A 19,257-nucleotide genomic window follows, 5' to 3' on the forward strand; every position below is an offset into this window, starting at 1 on the left:
ACTGAAACAGCCTGTGATTCCATTCTCTCACTTGATATGACCATACTGCAACTAAAGAAAACTACTTAACTCATAGTGAATACATGTTTGTATTACGAGGTTCAAAGAGAAAATAAATATTAGAAGACTGGGTTCAGTGTTTAAATTAGATCCTTGTATACTAGGATTTGGCATCTTACTGCTGCCTAACTCAGAGCTGCTTTAGCCTCTGCTTTGTGAAATTTTCTGGCTTAGATAGCAACTTCCATTCCTCATTGAATTTGCCATCTTTGAATAAACATTTTTTCCTTTCTCTTAGAGCAGAAACTAACAGCTCCAGTTTTGCTGCTATGGCACTCATGAGCACTTATTCACTATTGTAAATATGTCTATAAAATAGAAACATTGAATGCTATACCATTCCTGAATGATTACAACAAAATGATGAGATTTTTTGTGCAAGTGCTAGGTAGAACTTTGAGAAAGACTGATGGCCCCTTGATGCACGCTTCCATCCATGTTAGAGGCTTTTCTATGAAGATGTTTCAGTTTTCGTTTTAGGCTCTGACTTAAGGGAATGCTTTGAATGTTTGCTCCAGTTAGGCCACAAAGAGCATTTCGTGTTTCTGGTTTGCTGTATAATTCCAGCTATAAAAGAAACATGATAAAACTATTCCTGGTGAAATAAAACCGAGTCCACAGCTTTTAATGTCTAACAATTTTCTTATGTTACCACAGTAATTTCTACATTATATGTGATTCATAGACTGCAAGGCCAGGAGGGTTGTTTTTTATTATCTAGTCTCATTTTCTGCATAATACAAATTACAGGCTGCCAACATGAGAGACCTCCTCTTTAAGTACTTTAGTGACTAAGATCCTAGGAAATATATTTTTAGTCTTTCTAAAGCCTGCTCTTCTGACTTTGGTCTCAAGAGTAAGCCAACTAGGTAAAGAAGTGAGGGTACATTGTTGCCTCCCAAGGTGGGTAATTAGCATGACCTAGATATGTGTACACTTCTCATGGTTATATGTACTTAATAAATGATACAGGTTTCATATACAAATCTTGTGGGTGTTCTGAAAAGGAAAATATTAATATGTGTTCATGTTACACTTCCATATTACTTCTGTAACAGGTCAGAAAAGCAGAACTTCAGAAAACTTGTTTCATAACAGAACCACGCATTTCAGAAATCATACAAAGTGTAAGTCTCCTACCTATTTTAGAACAGTGAACAAAATGCATGCATTTTCCTTAAAGAGAAAGTAAATGACACAATAGGGATTTAAGGGTGCAGACATAGCAGACATTTTTCTAGTGGCATTTCTGAGTGGTAATTTATGAAGCATAGCAGAATTGAATGGCTTCCGGACACCATTATTTATCTGCATATGCAGATATGTCACAAATGAACATAGACCTGTATGTTAAATATGTATATGCTATTAAGAATTGTAGAAGAATCTATCCTTCAGAATTAGCATTTTGCTCTATGTATTGACGCCTCTCGAACTTTTCAGTAGGAATACAAAAATATTTCTTCTTCATAGTAGTGTAAACTAATCATTACTTTGCTCTGAATTATATGTAGCAGTTGACTAACAAAGGGGCTCAGGAGGCTTTATGCCAACACTCAGAATGTAGGCTTGTCATATATATTATTTCTCAGCCTAAAACACAATGTATGGATACGTATGAATGAGATAAATATGTTGCACAATATTCAGAGTTATTCGTTTCCAAGTTTAACTTCGTTGATCCAATCCTGCATTCAGATACTGTCATGTGATTTTAATCTGCTGAGCTCTGTAATTTCTCCCAAACCTCATGCAGTTACAATAATAGACAAGTTCCCTATTTGAAAAACTTATTTCAGACAACAGTAGGGTTGAAAATTATGCTAAGGACACCCAGAAATCAGTCCATGACTGAGACAGATATAGTTGAGTTTGAAGGCTCATAATGATGTAAGCACCTTCATGTAGCTCCAAAATTTATTGTCTGCATAAGTATTCAGGTGAAGTGAAAACATACACCTTGTACAGTACCTATACTACAATATTTTGTAGATATTCAGGTACATGTATTAATTTGAAGTCAAACAGAAACTTTGTGATCTCCCATCTCATCTCTGTGGTGGTGGAAATATTTACCAGTGTTACAGTTTGATGTAATTACACCTAAATAACTCCTTTAAAGTTGAAAACCATGCAGTAACTCGTCAGTAACCACAGTTAATACAAATGATATTATGTTCATTTAAATTACACATCCATTCATAGTGGAAACAGTACAGCCAAGAAAAGTATATAGCTCTAAATCTAAGTTACGCATTGTTTTGCACGGGTTCAGTAGGAGAAGCATGGCAATTGTCATTTAAGGAAGTTTTAGCATTTGCTTGCAAAACTGGATTTTAAAGATGGTATGCCTGTAACAGGGGTAGGCAATTTTTTCCATAAGGACTTCTGCAATTACTAAAGTCATTACCTCATAAAACCAATTTCTTAATTAGAGCCATTAACTGAAAATATTAAAGAACCAGCTCCTCATATCATTAAGAGAGTGTCTGCAACGCCCTTATTTTGAGAGGGAAGGCAGTTATCTGTCACCTTTGTAACATAACCAAAATTCTTCCTACTAAATGTATTTAGGGTTAAGGAAGTAGAAAGCCACAGAAGTTACTTGTTATCCAGTAATGCTGTTACTATTGTTTAGGAATGGACTCTTGGCTATCAAGGTTCTCAGTTACCAGTTCAGAAGCAGAACATTAACAGTCACAGGAAAACATTTAGTCTCCTTCTCTTTATGTAGATACTTCTAGAAATTATAACAAGAGCTTGTCATTGAGAACAGAAGCCAAACATACTAACAACTACTGTAAAAATTTATAAGTTTACACTCAATTACTGCTAAATTTTGCAGTCTCAGCTGCCTCTTCTCTGTCCAAAAAAAAATATGCAAAGACAGATGAAAAGGTTTAGACACAGCTGATTTTATTCCCTCCCCACTGATTTTATTCCCTTCCCCAACCCTGGTCCCCGCCCCATCTCCAATATGAAGTGTCAATTCAAGTTAGAGCTATGATGTTAGCAGCACCAGGTATGGTTTACCAGCTTCTCTGGTAACCTCTGGTTAGCTGAGGTTGCCTCTTATCAAAGAAAGATTTTCTTTATTAAAGATCTTCTTTAAAGAAGATCCCAGTGATTCAGTCCAGCTATTTCTTTTTCATATGAGCCAACTTCTAATTTAAACATGCAACGAGATGCACTAGAATCTCTGAATTAAATCAGCAAGTTACAAAAGTAGGCTTTAAATTAAATGTTTGTATGCTTATCAGAAAACTAGTGAGCGTGCCAACAGCTAACAAACAAATATAGTTGATTCTGCTTTTTTCAGTAAAGCGAATGAATTCGACGAAGATTCAATTGCTTTCCCTTCCTCTTATGCCTGAAAAACAGACGCTCGGTATGTATGAGAAGCAGTAAAAGAATGATAAAAGTGCAACTATATAGCTAAGTCCACATTCAATTGTTCAGGCTCAACTCCTGTGAAAATTTTCTCCTTCGTGCACCTGAATTTCCCAGTTCACTGCACAGTTTCACAGCTCTGCTGATACATAATTGCTTTGGGCGATCCCTGAAGTGAAGATAGAAAGTTACCTTCAAGCAATTAAGAATGGCAGGGTTACAGAAAGATCTGAATATAAGGAAAGATGTACACGAGTGCAAATTATATCGATTAATTAAAAGATTTTAAAGGAGAACAGATAATTCAGATTTTCTGATGCTTCTAAGTAGCCTGGCATACTGTTGGAGCCATAGAAGTGAAACATACTATAGAGACAAGTGTAAGTTTAAAGTTTTGTACGCAGAGATTTTACTTTTACGAGAACAATTAATTCTGACTATTTAAATATCTTGTTTCAACTCTTGTGAGGCATCATTCATTCTGCAAATACATCATGATATGCGTTTAGAGAGCATAATCCACATTTTCAATTATAGTGGTATAATTTTAGGTTGTTTTTCTTAAAGGTTCTTCATTTCTAGTAAATTGGGTTACTTTAGAAACTGTGATAATGTTTACTACTGAATTTATTAAGTTTGGATAGTTATTTCGTAGATATTTTAGAAAATCCTCCTTAGGTTTCTGGCCTCTTTGTTCTTAATTGGTGAAACTCCACTGAGTGTGATTCTGATCAAATTAAATTCAGCTGAGATTTGTCCAATAGGTGAGAAGCATGACCTCAAATTACGTTTGGCTTTCGCTAAAATAGTAAAAATTGGAGTCTGTTTGGATTTGTTAGCTTCCATTTTTAGGCCCCAAGGACTGAATTTATTCCTGTAGTGCAACCACAAATGAAGTTGTAATCCTTACAGCCACTCAAAAGATGCATTTGGTTCTATAATAGTACCAGATAGTCAAAGAATGAATAAAGGAGGAGGTTCCAGAATATGCTACAAAATTTCCAAGGAATATAACTCTAAAATCTGTGTTTCACAAGAAATGCACATGACTTTTGTATGAAACTCATAAAGAATTTTTGTGAAAACATACAAACTGCCTCAGCTCTTAATTCTTGTTCTTATGTGTGCATAACTAGAAATATACACATATATATATAACAACAAAGAAATGCTTACTTTAGCAAGAAATGCCTACTTTTCCCATCTTTTCCTTGCTTACTTGCTCAAAATAAATAAATAAATAAATAGATTCTTTTAACTCTACAGTGACAGATTTGCTGTTTTCCATCTTCAATAAATGCCCGCCTACTTTTTGGCCTGAAATACTCATCTTCCATCTTGAAAGAGCTTTGATATTAAGATTTTTGGGCAGCATTCCCATCTTCTGGTGAAATCTATGCTCATAAACGGAGCCCAGTGCTGAGGAAGCCGAAATTGTAAATATGTACGATTATATACGACTGTGTGCTCTGAACAAGCAAACAATCTAACCTTCTGCAAATAAAACAAACATTTTTTAACATTAAATATCTCGCAGTGCCACATTTGACTTATTTATTTCCACTAAATACATGATATTTATGGCATATATATGTATACATATGATAACTGTTTCACTTTGAGTAATATCAGAACGCTTCAGAATATGGAAATATGGAAAATGCTTTATTTTGGTCATGGAAAGGTGCTAGAACTCATGGCATGGTTTGAACCCTTTCTTTACATGGTTTTCTTGATATCTATAGCAGGTTCTTACAATTCTTCTTCATACTGCTGATCATGAATCAGCTATCACAGGTATAATCTTGGGAATACATGCCTCAAGACACAAGTTGTATTTTTAGTCCTGATGACTGTTTTCCTAAGGGCCACATACATCAGGCAGAAAACATCTTCAGCAGTCCTGTACTTATGCATTTTTCTCTTTATGGAACATGAATTGACCACATCTCAACATACAAGTGAATCTGCCACTCCACATATTAGATTCTAGGCATGCTAGATATTATTCCTGGAAGTGCAAGTCACTTGTCTGTTTTAATGCATCACAACATCTATAAACATAAATATTTCACACTTCTGATTTAAACATTTAAAGTACAATTTATTATGATGTCGAATTTGAAGAGATTAACCATCAAAATGTAAAGATAATATATCTATTGGCTCCTATAGGCATAGGCATAGATATATTCCTTAAAACAAGAACTTTATTACAATGTTTTTGTGAACATCAGTCACTGTTTAACTATGTTTACGTAGATCTCTTAAGAAAAAAACTGTCAATATAGAACAGATATTGTGCATAATTACTTCCCCTTGGAATACTCAAAAAAAAAAAAAAAAACCCTTATGTAAAGGTTCCTTAATTCCTTTCAAAAGCTAATTTTCACTACAAAAATTTCATGTAATTTTAACATTGATTTTTTTTTTTGTTTTTAATTATTTTGCTAAGCATTTGGTAGATTATACAAAACTTTCAGAATGTTTGGGCCCTGCTAAATGTTTAATTATATTTAAGGATAACTTTTTAAACACTAGTGATTTGTTTGCTTATGTATGAAGAAACAGTTATGAGATTGATCTGAGAAACGTAGGTCGTTCTACCAGAAATTCACACTTACATAATTTCAGTTACCCAAACTTGGCAACCTCATTCTGTGTAAAATGTCTACATTAACTCAACTAAAGCCTAGTAATGAGTCATGAAAATAAGTTACTTTACATGGGATATATAACGATGTGAACAAGCGTTGAGAGTCAAGAAAGCCCTCAGTGCATGTTTCACTCTAGCAAAAACAAAAACAAAACCAAAAAATTCCTCACTGCATTTAAGAAGATGTGCAATTGAATCCATGTCAACAGGGCACCTAAAGAAAAATAAGTCATGCTACACCTCAGAGCTGTACCAAAGCTTCTACACAGCTTCTGGAATATTGGTGACAGGCCTTGGAAGGCTGAAGAATGCATGTCTCTCAGACCCACTTAAACAGCACGGATACAATACAGGTGAGCTCTGGCTTCTCAACAATCCCAGGAGATTCGGAGAATGTAGGAGACCTAAACTGTCATAGTTATTTGAAAGCAGAGCAAAAATGAAAGTCATCACCAAAGGGTGAACGTGTCGTATAAATTCAGACAATTACCTCAAATTTGATAGGGTAGGTTACTGACATAAGGTGATGTTTGTGTTGCATGAAACATGCACTACACCATCATCTCCAACAACTTCTTATCTGCAGCACAGCATTTTGGTACTCGTGATTGTTTAAATATTCATTGATATTACTTTAATTTTCCACTGCCTTCAGCTGTCAACTGAATTATACAACTGGTAATCAATAAAATTACATTCTTTTAGATAGCCAGTGGAGTCACTTTGCTTTTATAAACGTGGTACAATTATTTGTGCAAATGAAAAACCTGCTTTTTTTTTTTTTTGGCAAGGAAATTCACATATATACTGACATTCCAAGGTCTCTGTTAAGCATTTACATGCAGTATACCAAATACCAACACATCAAAAGCCTGTAATCTAACAATAAATTGTGAGTTCTAATATCATCTTTCACTATAAACTGTTAGTGCTAAGCTAAATATCATTTTATAGCTTGTTGTGAACCTGAGTAACTCATATATGATTCAAAGCTGCACATTATTTCTAAACAGAATGGGAATATGAGCTTGATGTTTAGATAAAGAATAAGTAATATACATAGTCAAAAGTAGGACATTTGAACAGTACCATAGGTAAAAATATGTACAAGCTTAGGAGAATTGCAGTAGAAAAAGGAAGCAATACATGTTACTGTATATTGTAGTAAATGAATTGTATAACCATTTTATTGCTAATCAAAAGAAAATAAAAAGAAGTAGAATTTGGGAGTGGAAATAAAGAAATTGAGTGTTTTACATTAGTTGCTGCGTAATCTTAGTGATACTGCCATTCATCACAAAATCTGGGAGGTACTAAACTTTTGATGAGGTAGAACCAATATGTAAAAATGACAGTTTTATTACAGCTCCTACACAGCATGGAGAAGGCAGACAAAATTTCTGCTGGCAAAGCATTGGTTTTCTTTGAATTCAAACAAGTGTTCTAAGTAATATCTTCAACTTCTCTAATAAAAAACGTGAACCCAATGGATAACATTTGCTTTGCTCATGTCTTTTTCTACCAGCACAGCTGCAACATGTTTATTGTTGAAGTTGTATACGGGTAAAAGATTTCCAGAGAACAAACCAAAAACCAAAACTTTTGAACAGATACAAATTTTACAAGAAATAAATGAATGCCAGTAGAACTGTAAGTCTGTGCTTCTTCTTAAAATTAGGCTTAGCATTTGCAAACACCAGTGGCTGCTACAAAAGCTCTGGGATTTACGTTCTGCTTTGTGTCAGCTGATTCTGTACATGAATCAAGTTATATGGCCTCAAGTACTGACAAACAGATATCTGTCAGCATGGTGACATCTTCCCAACTTTGTTCTGGCTTTTTGTAAGGGACGGTGACAGCTTTGTAAATACTGACACTGCTTTAATAAAAACTTCGTCAGGAAATCATCTGGAGTATTGCAAAGTATATGTGCAGCTAAGTGACAAACAGCAGGTGCATCCAGGGAGATACTACTGGATTTTGTACTGTGTGCCCACTTGGAAAGGCTGCCTCACCTCTCCATCCTGTCTACACTAAGTCTCTGGCCTGTTGCTGTCCTGACCTTGAGGCATCTCATTTTGTAGAGACATTGGTTTTGTTTTTTTTCCACAGAATCTCACATAATACCTACAAAAGGAATGGGTGGTGCTTCAGTCACTTACTTCTGAATGAATTACATATTAAAGCTTCCTAAAGTTTTTGTTGGTTATGTTTCCAGCTGAAGATGAATTCATGGTATAATCACTCTGAATCCACAAATCACTTTCGTTACTGACCTTAGCTAACTCTAAAGGAATTGAAATTATAATGAAAGACTGAAATGAGTGTGAAAGAATTCAACACAAAGCTCCACTTTTGTCCCATCTTTCTTCTTTATCACCCTCATACTTCTTATATTGTCACATGTCATAAATATGTACCACAGCTGTTACCAGTTCGTATGTTTGATAATGTAGCTTCAACATAGTCAGTAATTACATGGACCAATACTGAGATATATTTTGTTACAGGCTAGTGATTTTTGTATACTCATAAATCCTTTCCACCCATTTGAACAGATATACACTATTATATATGAAGAAGAAGCACTGTGGTTATCAAAACATAGCAGTGTAAAAGGTACTATCACAAAATAAATAAATAAATAAATAGAAATAAAAAAGGAAGAATTATAGTAAAAAATTAAAATGTAAAAAGAAAAACATAGTAGACTGATTAGATGATAGGTGACTGCTGTTTAAATTATGTCACACGGTACATCATTAAGCATTAAATGTAGCTCGGATACCCAATGTCATTTTTTTCTGAATATAATTGTTAAGCATTAAAAATAATAGCAATAATAATGCCTAATCATTAGATTTTTTTTCTAAAATCCATTTTATATTAACTATTAATCCTTTATTCATAATATTTACATGCTTTGTCCTTCTAAACAAAAAAACCAAAAAACAAAACAAAAAAAAACACCTTCACGGATGTATATATTATTCTGTGTACAGAATAAGCTAGAAAAAATAATCCTGAATAATAACAAAAATGATCAAAGAAGAAAAGGTTTGGTTGCTATAAAACGTCACTTTTAGAAAACTCCACCAAAAACATCTATCATTATGTAATGAAGTATTCATAATGAGGAATAAGGAAATCATAGGTACAAGGTACTGCTAAGAAAAACACAACAGAGATCAACCAAGGAACAAAGAAAGCAATCCTATAAGAAATAAATAGATGATTTTTTTGTCTACTGGCTTAAAACTTCCTAAGCAAGGAAATTTACATGTAAGCCTTTATTTTGCCAGTGATAACTAGGTAAGTAGTACCTCCAGAAAGACTGATATGAAAAGGAAAGAGACACTTCAGGACTGCAATTACATACTTTGCAACACATGTACATGCTGGGTTTAGAAATACTACATCAGACAAGACAGCAAGAGACAAGGAAGTTTGTTTCTAATTTTAAGTTAGCAAAGAACTACGATACAGATTGGCTTTCTGATGTTTACCAAGAGCAGGCACATCCTGACAGGGGCTTAGGATGAACAGAACTGTGTCATTCCCCTATAACACAGATTTAATGACATTTAATAACCAACTTCTTATTGTAAGAATGTATGCACATGATGTCTTTGAGTATCTTCATATCAAAACATGATGTTTAATTACACAGAAAAAAGGCTTGACCCTACTTCACATTTTCCCTGCGGAAGTAAGGAATTAAATATTGCTGGCTTTGTTCACAAAAGATAAACTAAACAGAGTAATAAATTCTGAAATAAAACCCACACTTTTCTTTGGCGTTCATTCTTCATTGTTCCTTTGTCCAATTCTTGTCTCGGACACAATCAAAGCAATTAACTTAGAAGGAAAATCTCAGGGCAAAAATGATCACCTAACAGCAGAGACTTACTGAAGTCAGTGCTATCCACTTACATCAAGCTGTGGACTGGCCCTCAACAGGTCATCTCCAGAGAATTTCTGTAGAGCAACATTATGTGTTTATTTGTTTGTTTGTCTTTTCTGTGCCTGGCTGAGAACAGAAAAATGCATACCTCAAAACATGGTTGTTATTTCATCTTGAGTGCTTTCTGTAACTGTAGCCTCCTTTATCACTGCTGCATGTTACATCTCTCACAATACCAGGAGGTAAAGTTTAAAAAAGCCAGGTCATCCTTTCAGACACTTTTCCTTACCTCAATATCCATGAAATATTTACTTAAAAATATACCTACCTCATGTTATCAGTGCAAAAAAGATTTACATTTAATTGCATTACTTAGACATACATTAAGGTATACTGATGGCATTAAAAAATAAAGAAAATCATGTAATACCTTTACTTTTACCTATGGATTTGGTGAAATGGTTCCATGAAGAAAGCATTTCCAGACAAAAAGAGAATAAGAAGAGGAGAGAAACAACAGTAAGAGCTGTGAGTTATATGTAAATGCAATAATATCTACACATGAAAAGAGACAAAGTATAAGATCTGGAGACAAATGGAGATGCAATCAATGTCATATTAGAGATTTAGTTTATTTTTTTCCAATCATGTACATGCAGCGAAACACAGAAATAACCCATGCTTAGATAAGAAAAATGTGACACAAAAGTAACAGGGAACAATGAGTTAGGAGAAGAAAAACCACTGATTTCTTTAGGTGGCAAAATTGTACTCTCAGCATTCCAGAAGCCAGGAGCAGGTGCTTTCTGCAAATTCCACTCAGCCATGCATTAAGGTAAATGTACTCTTCAAGGCGTACAATCTGACAAGCTGAGTATCTTCTCCCAGGAACTCCGAAGAGCGCTCTTGCGATTCATTTATCTTTTATAGAATCACCCATTATTGTATGCTCAGATAAATACATGAAATTTTCTTAAAGACCTTCTTATTTCTCTCACCTCTTTTCAGTTATCATATTGCGAGAGGGGGAGTTCAGGAGGCAGGAAGGACAAAAGCTTACAGAGCAAACAAAAGAAAAAAAAAAATGAAATAAGGAAAGATGTGACTAAAACCATGTGTTTATTTGCAGCCAACGACAGCTTTCAAGCATTTGCCCATCATTTGCAGTGATGGTTTCAAAGCAGCTACAGAACAAGAAGAAACAATGAAAGCAGAGTGGAAAAGGAACAGAGCCCATACCTTGGTCGCCCATCATCAGGTGCGCCAGACCTTGAAGGGAAACAAGAGCACAGTCAGCAATGAACAAGGGAGCATGGGAAGGTGGTGTTGTCACAGTGACAAAAATGTTTCGTGACAGGCATCTGTTTCCTATGAGATGTCTGTACCACAGACAGAAATCAAAGAGCATTTTTCAGCCACTGGTTGGAATGCTTTGGGCTACAAGAAATAGAACTGCAATTCAAACACTGGGTACTGTTTTGTTGCGTATTCTTCTGTGCAATTAGTTGGGATGACAGAAAATACTAGAATGCTTTCAGATCCAACCAAATCCTTTAATATTCCATCTGTCTTTATTATATTTTCATTGTATTGCTTTAAATACTTTGCTGGGAGGAGGACTTCCAGTCCTCTACTTGCAAAATGATGTTAAAAACCTGGGAAGTGTAAACCTGAAAAATGGGCTGGGTCTGATCTTTTTCCCCTCATAAAAATGAGCATTTCAAGTAATTAAACAAAATTTATTTATCACATTGAAATGATAATGCAAGGGATGTCTCCTTATTTGTGTGAAATGTGAGAGTAGAATGAATACATTCCATAGGAGGCAAATTATTATATATGCAATAGAAAAACACATAGCAATAAAGAAAATTTAAGTGACAACTTGTGAATTTGCTTCATAAATCCATGAGAAATAGATCTTGCTTTATATTGGTAACTTGAGATGAATTCCAATCATATCACTACAGGTCTAGTGACATTTCAAAACAGATGGCCATAACGATAATCATTCAACCAGAGCCAAATTTAGTTAATCATTAACCAAAAATATTCATCTTTTTTAATGCACAATAATAAAGTGATGCTTATATTCTCACTGAGAATAACATGGTGAAGAGAGAAATTTTGTACAGATAAAAGACTTTTCACATCTGGTTTAACAACGGGTTTTTTCTTGTTGAGCTTAGCTTGTTTAGAATCCATTTCAAAAGTTCTTAATTGCTTGTGCTTATCTTCTCCAACAACTATAAAAATGCTACAATATTTTCTTATTTGCAATTAATTAAAGTTAATTCACACAAAGAAGGTGTGCAATAAAATATGCTGCTCTTTATTGGAAAGCAGATTTCCTAGAGAGTTCCTGTGATTTCTACTTCACAAAGAAAATTAGGTGCACAAATGACTCATCAGCACTTGGGGGTATTTCAAAGAAGATACTCCCGACTGCAATCAGATTTCAAATCAGTTCAAGATTTCAAGTGATGTTTCAAATAGGCTAACAATGTTTTTGCTGAATTAGTGCTTTTTAGTGTCACTATTCCTGGAGGCAAGTTGAACTGGAGGGCATGATGTGCCCCATTTCTTGAGCAATAGATTCAATTTCCAAATACAGTGCTCTGTAACTGTTGGGATGATCCGAGGCTTACACCAATGTATGCAAGAGCTGAGTGTGATACTGAAGGGATGCCTATGTAAGCATTACTCAGTAAATATCTCACGGCAATGCTGCAGTTAGGAGAAATGTGTCTGCACTTGTTCTTCCTGCAATAGCATAGCTGCAACTGAGACACACAAACTGTAAAGACTGTTATGCCTCTAGGGGAAAAATAGAAGGTAATCTCTTTCTAGCTTGACTTTTATAAGTATCTAAATTAAAAGTTGAGCTTGAGGAGATGACCATTGCCTAATATCTATTAGTTGTAGTAATTTGTATGTGAGCTTGGTCACAAAACTTGTGATTTTTATGTAATTTGAATAAATAAAGAAAAAAGAAAAAAGAAAAACGTAAATGGCAGAAGAGCCTCTTGAAAGCACCATAGAAACCACTTGAATTTTTAGACTCACTTAACAGTGCTCTTCAACTAAAAAAAGAAAGCCAGTGAATGTAAAAAAATACACTGCTAAATCCAAACATCGTTCGATTAAATAAAGGTAGCACTAGCTCTCAGGCATTGTATTTTGTTTCACTTTGTATGTTACTTATTTTTGAAGCAGTAAGGTTGCTTATACTTACTTCCAAGTTCGTAAGTATAATGTTACTTACCTCATTTTACATTTTGCAATCTATTGGAGACTATGGAAGAGTGAAGAATTGCTATTACTGTACCTGTAGAATCCATAGAGGGGTATAAAATGATACAAATAAACCTCCCATGATAGCAATCACTGCAAGATTTTCAAAATAAACATGTGCTTATAATTGTGACAACTGGAGTAGATGGTCACATAAAGTCTTGACAGGCCATGTATAGGCATACCAAACATTAATAACATTCATTTGTGCACCATTCCTTCATAATCAGAATGATAAAAGCTTTTTCTTTGTGAATTAGGAATTAAAGATTCAGTAGGAATACCTCCTGTATGCATATGTGATCCATTCCATATTTACACCAAACTGAAGTTAAAGGGCACAAAATGGGATAAGGGAAAAGAGCATGAAGAGAGCCTATTTTTGTAACCCTGTGTGTAAGTTCCATGCAGAGTACAGGCCAAAGACAATTTTAAACATGGTGAACTAGCAGTGAACACGTTCAACCCTAGCACAGTTTCAACAAAATTAGTAAAATGTAAATTTTTTAGACCATCTGATTTCACTCTATGAATACTAAATCCTTTCCTTTCTTTAACTTAGGGAAATGCTAGGATATCACATAATTCAAAGATGAAAAATCATAGCTCAGTTTCCCACCAGTTCTGCTTTGGATATACATTCAGTGCTTCCATTTGTTAGATATACATCTTTTCCAAATTTAATGTATGCAGAAGTATCCAGACCTTTGTTGGAATAAATGTAAGTGTGCAGATTTAAGAATTAGACTCAGGTAACTTCTGGATTAAGCATTATCCAGGTCTTATCTTATACTGCTGTGCATAAATGAGTATGTGAAATGAAATGTATCCATCTTATCTAGTTGTACTGATCTTAATTCACAATCGAGCCTCAAGTTGACACCAGTGAGAATTTCATGCACAGGTCAAACAAATTATTAGTTAACTATTTCTAGACTTCTGTGTTTCTAAGTTAGAATTCCTATCCTTGCGTTGCTGAATACATTTTTTATTTCACAGTGAAAATATAATTGTACTAATTTGTATGTCATTGACATTGCATGCAACTAAAGGCTCAGAATAGCTTAAGTTTTCTCCTACTGGTAACACGTATTTTAATAAAGTTGCACAGCATCACGTATGTCCTAAATCCTAAATACCTCACTTTGCCTTTCAGTACAGTGGCCAAGAGGAACATGGCACTCCTATGTGCAGTCATTTTAAGAGAACTGCCAGTGACCAGGCAGGCAGTGGTTCCCAGTGCCTTGAATCCTGAATAATCACAGGCCCCGTGGTGTCTCACTCCTGGAGCCTGGGTCACAGCTGTGTCAGGGCAGTCTCACTGCACATACATCAGCTTACAAAATCCTATATTTCAAAGAAGTGTTTAAGCTACTGAAAAAAAGAGTTATAATCAGTCTAAAAAGTTTAAAGCATTTTTAAGTAGTCATTTATGCAGTCTGAAAAGATTCAGAAAGGATTTTTAAAGCACTTCTAGTTTAAAAAGCACCTGCGCCCTTTGGCTCGTGAACAAAAGGACAGTACTTACTCCTGACAAAAACTGAGTTGGGAAGTGCAAAACTCACTCAAACATGTTTTACCAGCTAATGGACATACTTACCAACATTCAGTCTGGGTGGCATTGTGTTTTAATTTCCTCTGCCCTGTGACATACTTTCTCAAAAGGGACTTAATTACATACCAGAATTATTACTAAAATCACATCTCTTCTTTCACAAACTCCAAAAAGCAGAGGATATCGTGTTGAAAAGTTAGACAGATAAAGCTTTTTTCTAAAACTCTGTGCTGTAAAGGAGAGTACAGTAAGCAAGACTAAGGAGAAAAGTGCTTTCCATTTTCCTAAGCAACAAAAATGTAGGTATTTAACATGCATTCCATTCTTATGAGAAGGATTTATGCTCCACACTGAAGAAAAAATATTTTCTTAAAGTGTTTTTCATACAGAACATGAGAAGAAATCAGTCTTTCAGCAAATCTCTTGAAGGTTGTATGGAGTGATATATTCATATGAATATAAATCTCACTGTTTCGGTGGAGATATTCTGGAATTGCATCAATATAACCAAGATTAACTTAGGGCTTTGCTGGTGTTCTGTATGGAAAAAGAAATCACACTTATTTAATAAACTTGTATACCTTGAGGGGTAAAAAAAATGCAACTTACCGTACTGAATGTTATGTGTACTTTTATAACATTAAGCAGAAGGGAAAAAAACCACTAAACAAAGGGGAAAAACAAGAGCTTAGGAAAATAAGGTAAGAAAGCACCCACCTTCCACATAGTTGTCTTCTGTAAGCACATAACAGGGAAGGAGAGAAAAGGAAAACATTCATTAAGCAGCATGCAGACTGGAACTTGCCATTGCATGTCTTCATCATGCAAGGCATCAAACACAACATGCAAGTGCTCCATTGCTACAATCCAGAGTGAAAAACAAAAGCACCAGGGAAGCAGTGTTTCCCCTACTTAACAAATAAAATAATTCTCTTTACAAAATGCCATTATTTTAAAGGATTTACTGTAACTCCTTGCAAGTTCAATAACTGTTATTCATTAGTCAGTATATCTTCTTGTAAAAATTGTGTATGTATTCTAAAACTATCACTTATTTCTGATGGGAACTCTAAGTTCATTTGGTTCTACTTTCCCATTCTGAATTTTCCTTAATGATCTGTACAAGGAGATGACTTTAAACAGATCAAACAGGATAACTTAAGCTATGGGATGCAATGTGAAGATGTTACAGCATGAATTATGGCCAATCCTGAAGTACCACTCATAGCCAGATCAGAACCCAGTGTGCAAAATCCATCAGTTTAACTGGGTGGCCTTATTCAGAATTGCGTGCAGGACCACACAATTGTGTGCCACAACATTCACCAGTACCAGAAACTTGCACATCTTAAAAATCAGTTGTATTTCTGCCAGTTACAAAGCAAAGGCCATGGCAATCTCATGCATCAGTTTTGCCCTCAGATGAGGTAAAAGGGTGTTTTGCCTAAGGAAAGATTGCTATCAACAAGCAGCTATCAAACATCTGGACCCTTAACCCCAGCTCTGTGTGGAGGCACAGGAAAAAAGTGTCCTCTAGAACCTACAAAGTGAGATGGAACTAGGAACTGAGCCTCAGCTAATAAAGCAGACAGCATTCAAAGAAACAGACTCAGTATCCTTGTACTTGTGCTAGCCCCTATACTCCCCAGCTCTTTCAATTTCGAGGTGATTTTGAGGGAGTACAATGTTGCCCATTATGATTTTGACTGAGGAGAGGACAGGAGAGTACAAATGGATCTCAGAGAAGAGAAAATGCAGAAGACAAAATAACTAAGGAAAAACAACACCGGAGTCATGGAGACAGATTGTGCAAAAATAAAGAAGAAGTGGTGAAGGGATGGGAAGGGTGAAAAAATGGCAGTGTGACTGCTTGGGATCTCTTATCCTAGAATTTGTCTGATCTCCACCAACACTTGGTGGTCAGCCAGCACTGAGAAACAATTGTCAGTCCAGTGCTGTCATTACAGGTTATTTCCCATAAAATCTTCCTACGTGAATATACATACAAGAAAATGTGATCTAAACTAATTTGGATACATTGTAAACCAAGCACCAATAAAATGAATTACACAGAACTCAGCTCAATTATACCACTTATGCATAGTAATTTCCTGCTAGAATGCATCACACTTCATTATGTTAAGTTTTTATAAGCTAATACCACAGAAGGCTGCAAAATATCACCATGGCTAAACTGTTTATGAAGAAATACTTGAAAAACTTACCAATTAAATAGTAACTACTATTGAAGTGCATATGTAGGGCTCTAATTCTCTCAGTTCTTAGCTGTAATACTCATAGGACTGACTACACAAAGTTTTTCATCTTAAAATATAATAAATCACCTTTCCCATGCACAAACACACTCTCAACTAAGACTTCTGAAAATGACATCTTGGAACTCTTGTTTTTTATGAGACTGCAACGGGTACATAGGGGTTCACGTGTTTAGGAAAGTAAAAGTCAAAAAAGAAAATAATATGTATATGAAAAGCAATATGTCTCTTGTAAATAAGTACTTGAAGATCAACAAATCAAACGGGGCTCACTGACAAAATGGAAAACACCAGTCTCACAGTATAATGACACTATATTCTTATTGCTGTGTGAATCTACTTAGAGATAAAATTTTCTGGAAGAGCCTTCTTCCTTTAAGTGCAAATAATTTCTCTTCTTATGCACAATAGCCTCAAACTTAATGAAATATTGAATTGTTATTTCAATTGTGGTATAACTTCAGGCTCCTTCATTTAGTTTCTCTAACTGAAGCTGTACTGCAGTACCAACACTGTGATAACATTCTTTTTGTTGGCCACATTCAGCATAGCTTCTAATTACTTAACATCAATGCATAAACTTTCTGAGAGGTAGTTCTGGCTCATGATGTCAAAGTCAGAAGGAGAGTTCTGTTAATGATGTCAAGGGCAAATAGTTAAACTAAGACAGTTCGAAGGTTCAGCATGTTTTGTATTATACCATGGACCATATTCTTCTAGTCAGTGTTTGGTATGTCTTTATTTGATGGCTCTGTAACCAGACTTACACTTAATGTCTGAGTAGCTTCCCCTAGAAGTCTGATTCATTAAATTTTTAAGTGATAGTAAATTAAACTGTCAAAACTTTTCAAATTAAATAAAACTGAAAGTGCTGGATTTCTGCTCTGTGAATAAAACCATGTATATGTAGTCAAATCCATACACAATAAGAAAGAAGCAATGAAAATTAATTCTTCCTTACATTTTTGTCAGGATAAGTTAAACAATTTTTAACAGTTCTGCAGTGTAATGAAATGTTTTAAGATTCTTTATGATAATTTACAAAGTTTTTTATGTTAGGTTAGCATTTGACCTTATTATTTATTTATATTTCCTGTTCTGTCTCACATACTTCCATGTCACTAATGCTTAGCTTCACTTTCCTGATTCCCATTTTCTCAGTATGGCCTATTATTCTATGTAGACATGAGGAAGCCACTATTTAAAGAAAAAAAGGAAGAAACTCTATGAAAGCTGTATGTATACTACCAATGTCATACGTTAGCAGTTTACAGGGAACAAATGCTTCCTCAGTCAATTATGAGTATAAATCAGGAGGAACTGTATTTATGTCATTAGATTGCACTGACATAAAATTAATGTAACCAGAGGCAAGTAGAGCTGTGCTGAATATTCCTGTTACTTGCGATCATTCATACCACATTCACATTCATCCACCCTGGAGGATCTTATTGGATACAGATACTGACATTGGTGGAAATAGAGGCTTGGAAACAAGATGCCACCTCCTCAGTGCTGCAAACATTCACACAGCATAGCTTTTAGCCAATTCTGCTCCAACCAGCAATGTTAGCCAGTGCAATGTCCAGGTATTAAGTGAGGGTCTAAAAGGTTTGCCAGTGCAACAGTGGAGGTGCAAAATAGCTTTCCAGCCTCTACCAGTACTCAGCTCACTGGCCAGAAACAATTTTCTCCCCAGTATATTATTTCTACTGGATGCGAAAATTCCTCAATTTTCATTCTGCACTTAACTAGCTGAAGAATTAGAAAGACCTCAAACATCTTCTCCTAAAACTCCCCCCTGCCAGCAGTGATCCTAAATGGTGCTGCTAATTTCTCCATTTACAGCTTAACTTCTTTGGACAAATTCTTCTCTCGGCTCTACTGGTGTAATCTGTTGACTTCATATGTTCAGCTAAATATTCAGTTGACTTATATCTGGAATATCATCGTTGAAATCATTAGGACTACACACAACTTTCACAGGCTGTGAATCTGGCTGTTATCTTTAGATGAATTGTCCCAGGCTGCCCCTACTGAGCTGAAAGCAGAATCTGCTTCTTTTCTTTTTCTTTTTTTTAAACAGAAGACCAATGAACCCCCATTATATTAGCCTATTTCT

The 19,257-nt window shown here is 35.1% G+C and overlaps 1 protein-coding gene across 17 annotated transcripts in view; it reads right to left on the bottom strand.

The window, feature by feature from the left end:
- NRXN1 (neurexin 1) overlaps positions 1 to 19,257 on the bottom strand; it is a 625,130-nt gene that overhangs the window by 544,599 nt on the left and 61,274 nt on the right. For 10 of the 17 annotated variants that reach the window (XM_065739654.1, XM_065739647.1, XM_065739645.1 and 7 more), the window contains exons 2-4: positions 15,577 to 15,594; positions 11,250 to 11,279; positions 10,441 to 10,452 (exon numbers count right to left, since the gene is read on the bottom strand). In XM_065739654.1, the coding sequence (XP_065595726.1) occupies positions 10,441 to 10,452; positions 11,250 to 11,279; positions 15,577 to 15,594 (60 nt within the window). Of the gene's footprint in view, positions 1 to 10,440; positions 10,453 to 10,700; positions 11,066 to 11,249; positions 11,280 to 15,576; positions 15,595 to 19,257 lie in introns of those variants that run through there. The other 7 variants (XM_065739653.1, XM_065739648.1, XM_065739644.1 and 4 more) reach the window with 3 other exon arrangements.

This window comes from Cyrtonyx montezumae, unplaced genomic scaffold (genome assembly GCF_038088225.1).
Source record: "Cyrtonyx montezumae isolate F1298 unplaced genomic scaffold, pur_monq_1.0 scaffold_24, whole genome shotgun sequence".
Classification (NCBI taxonomy): Eukaryota; Metazoa; Chordata; class Aves; order Galliformes; family Odontophoridae; genus Cyrtonyx; species Cyrtonyx montezumae.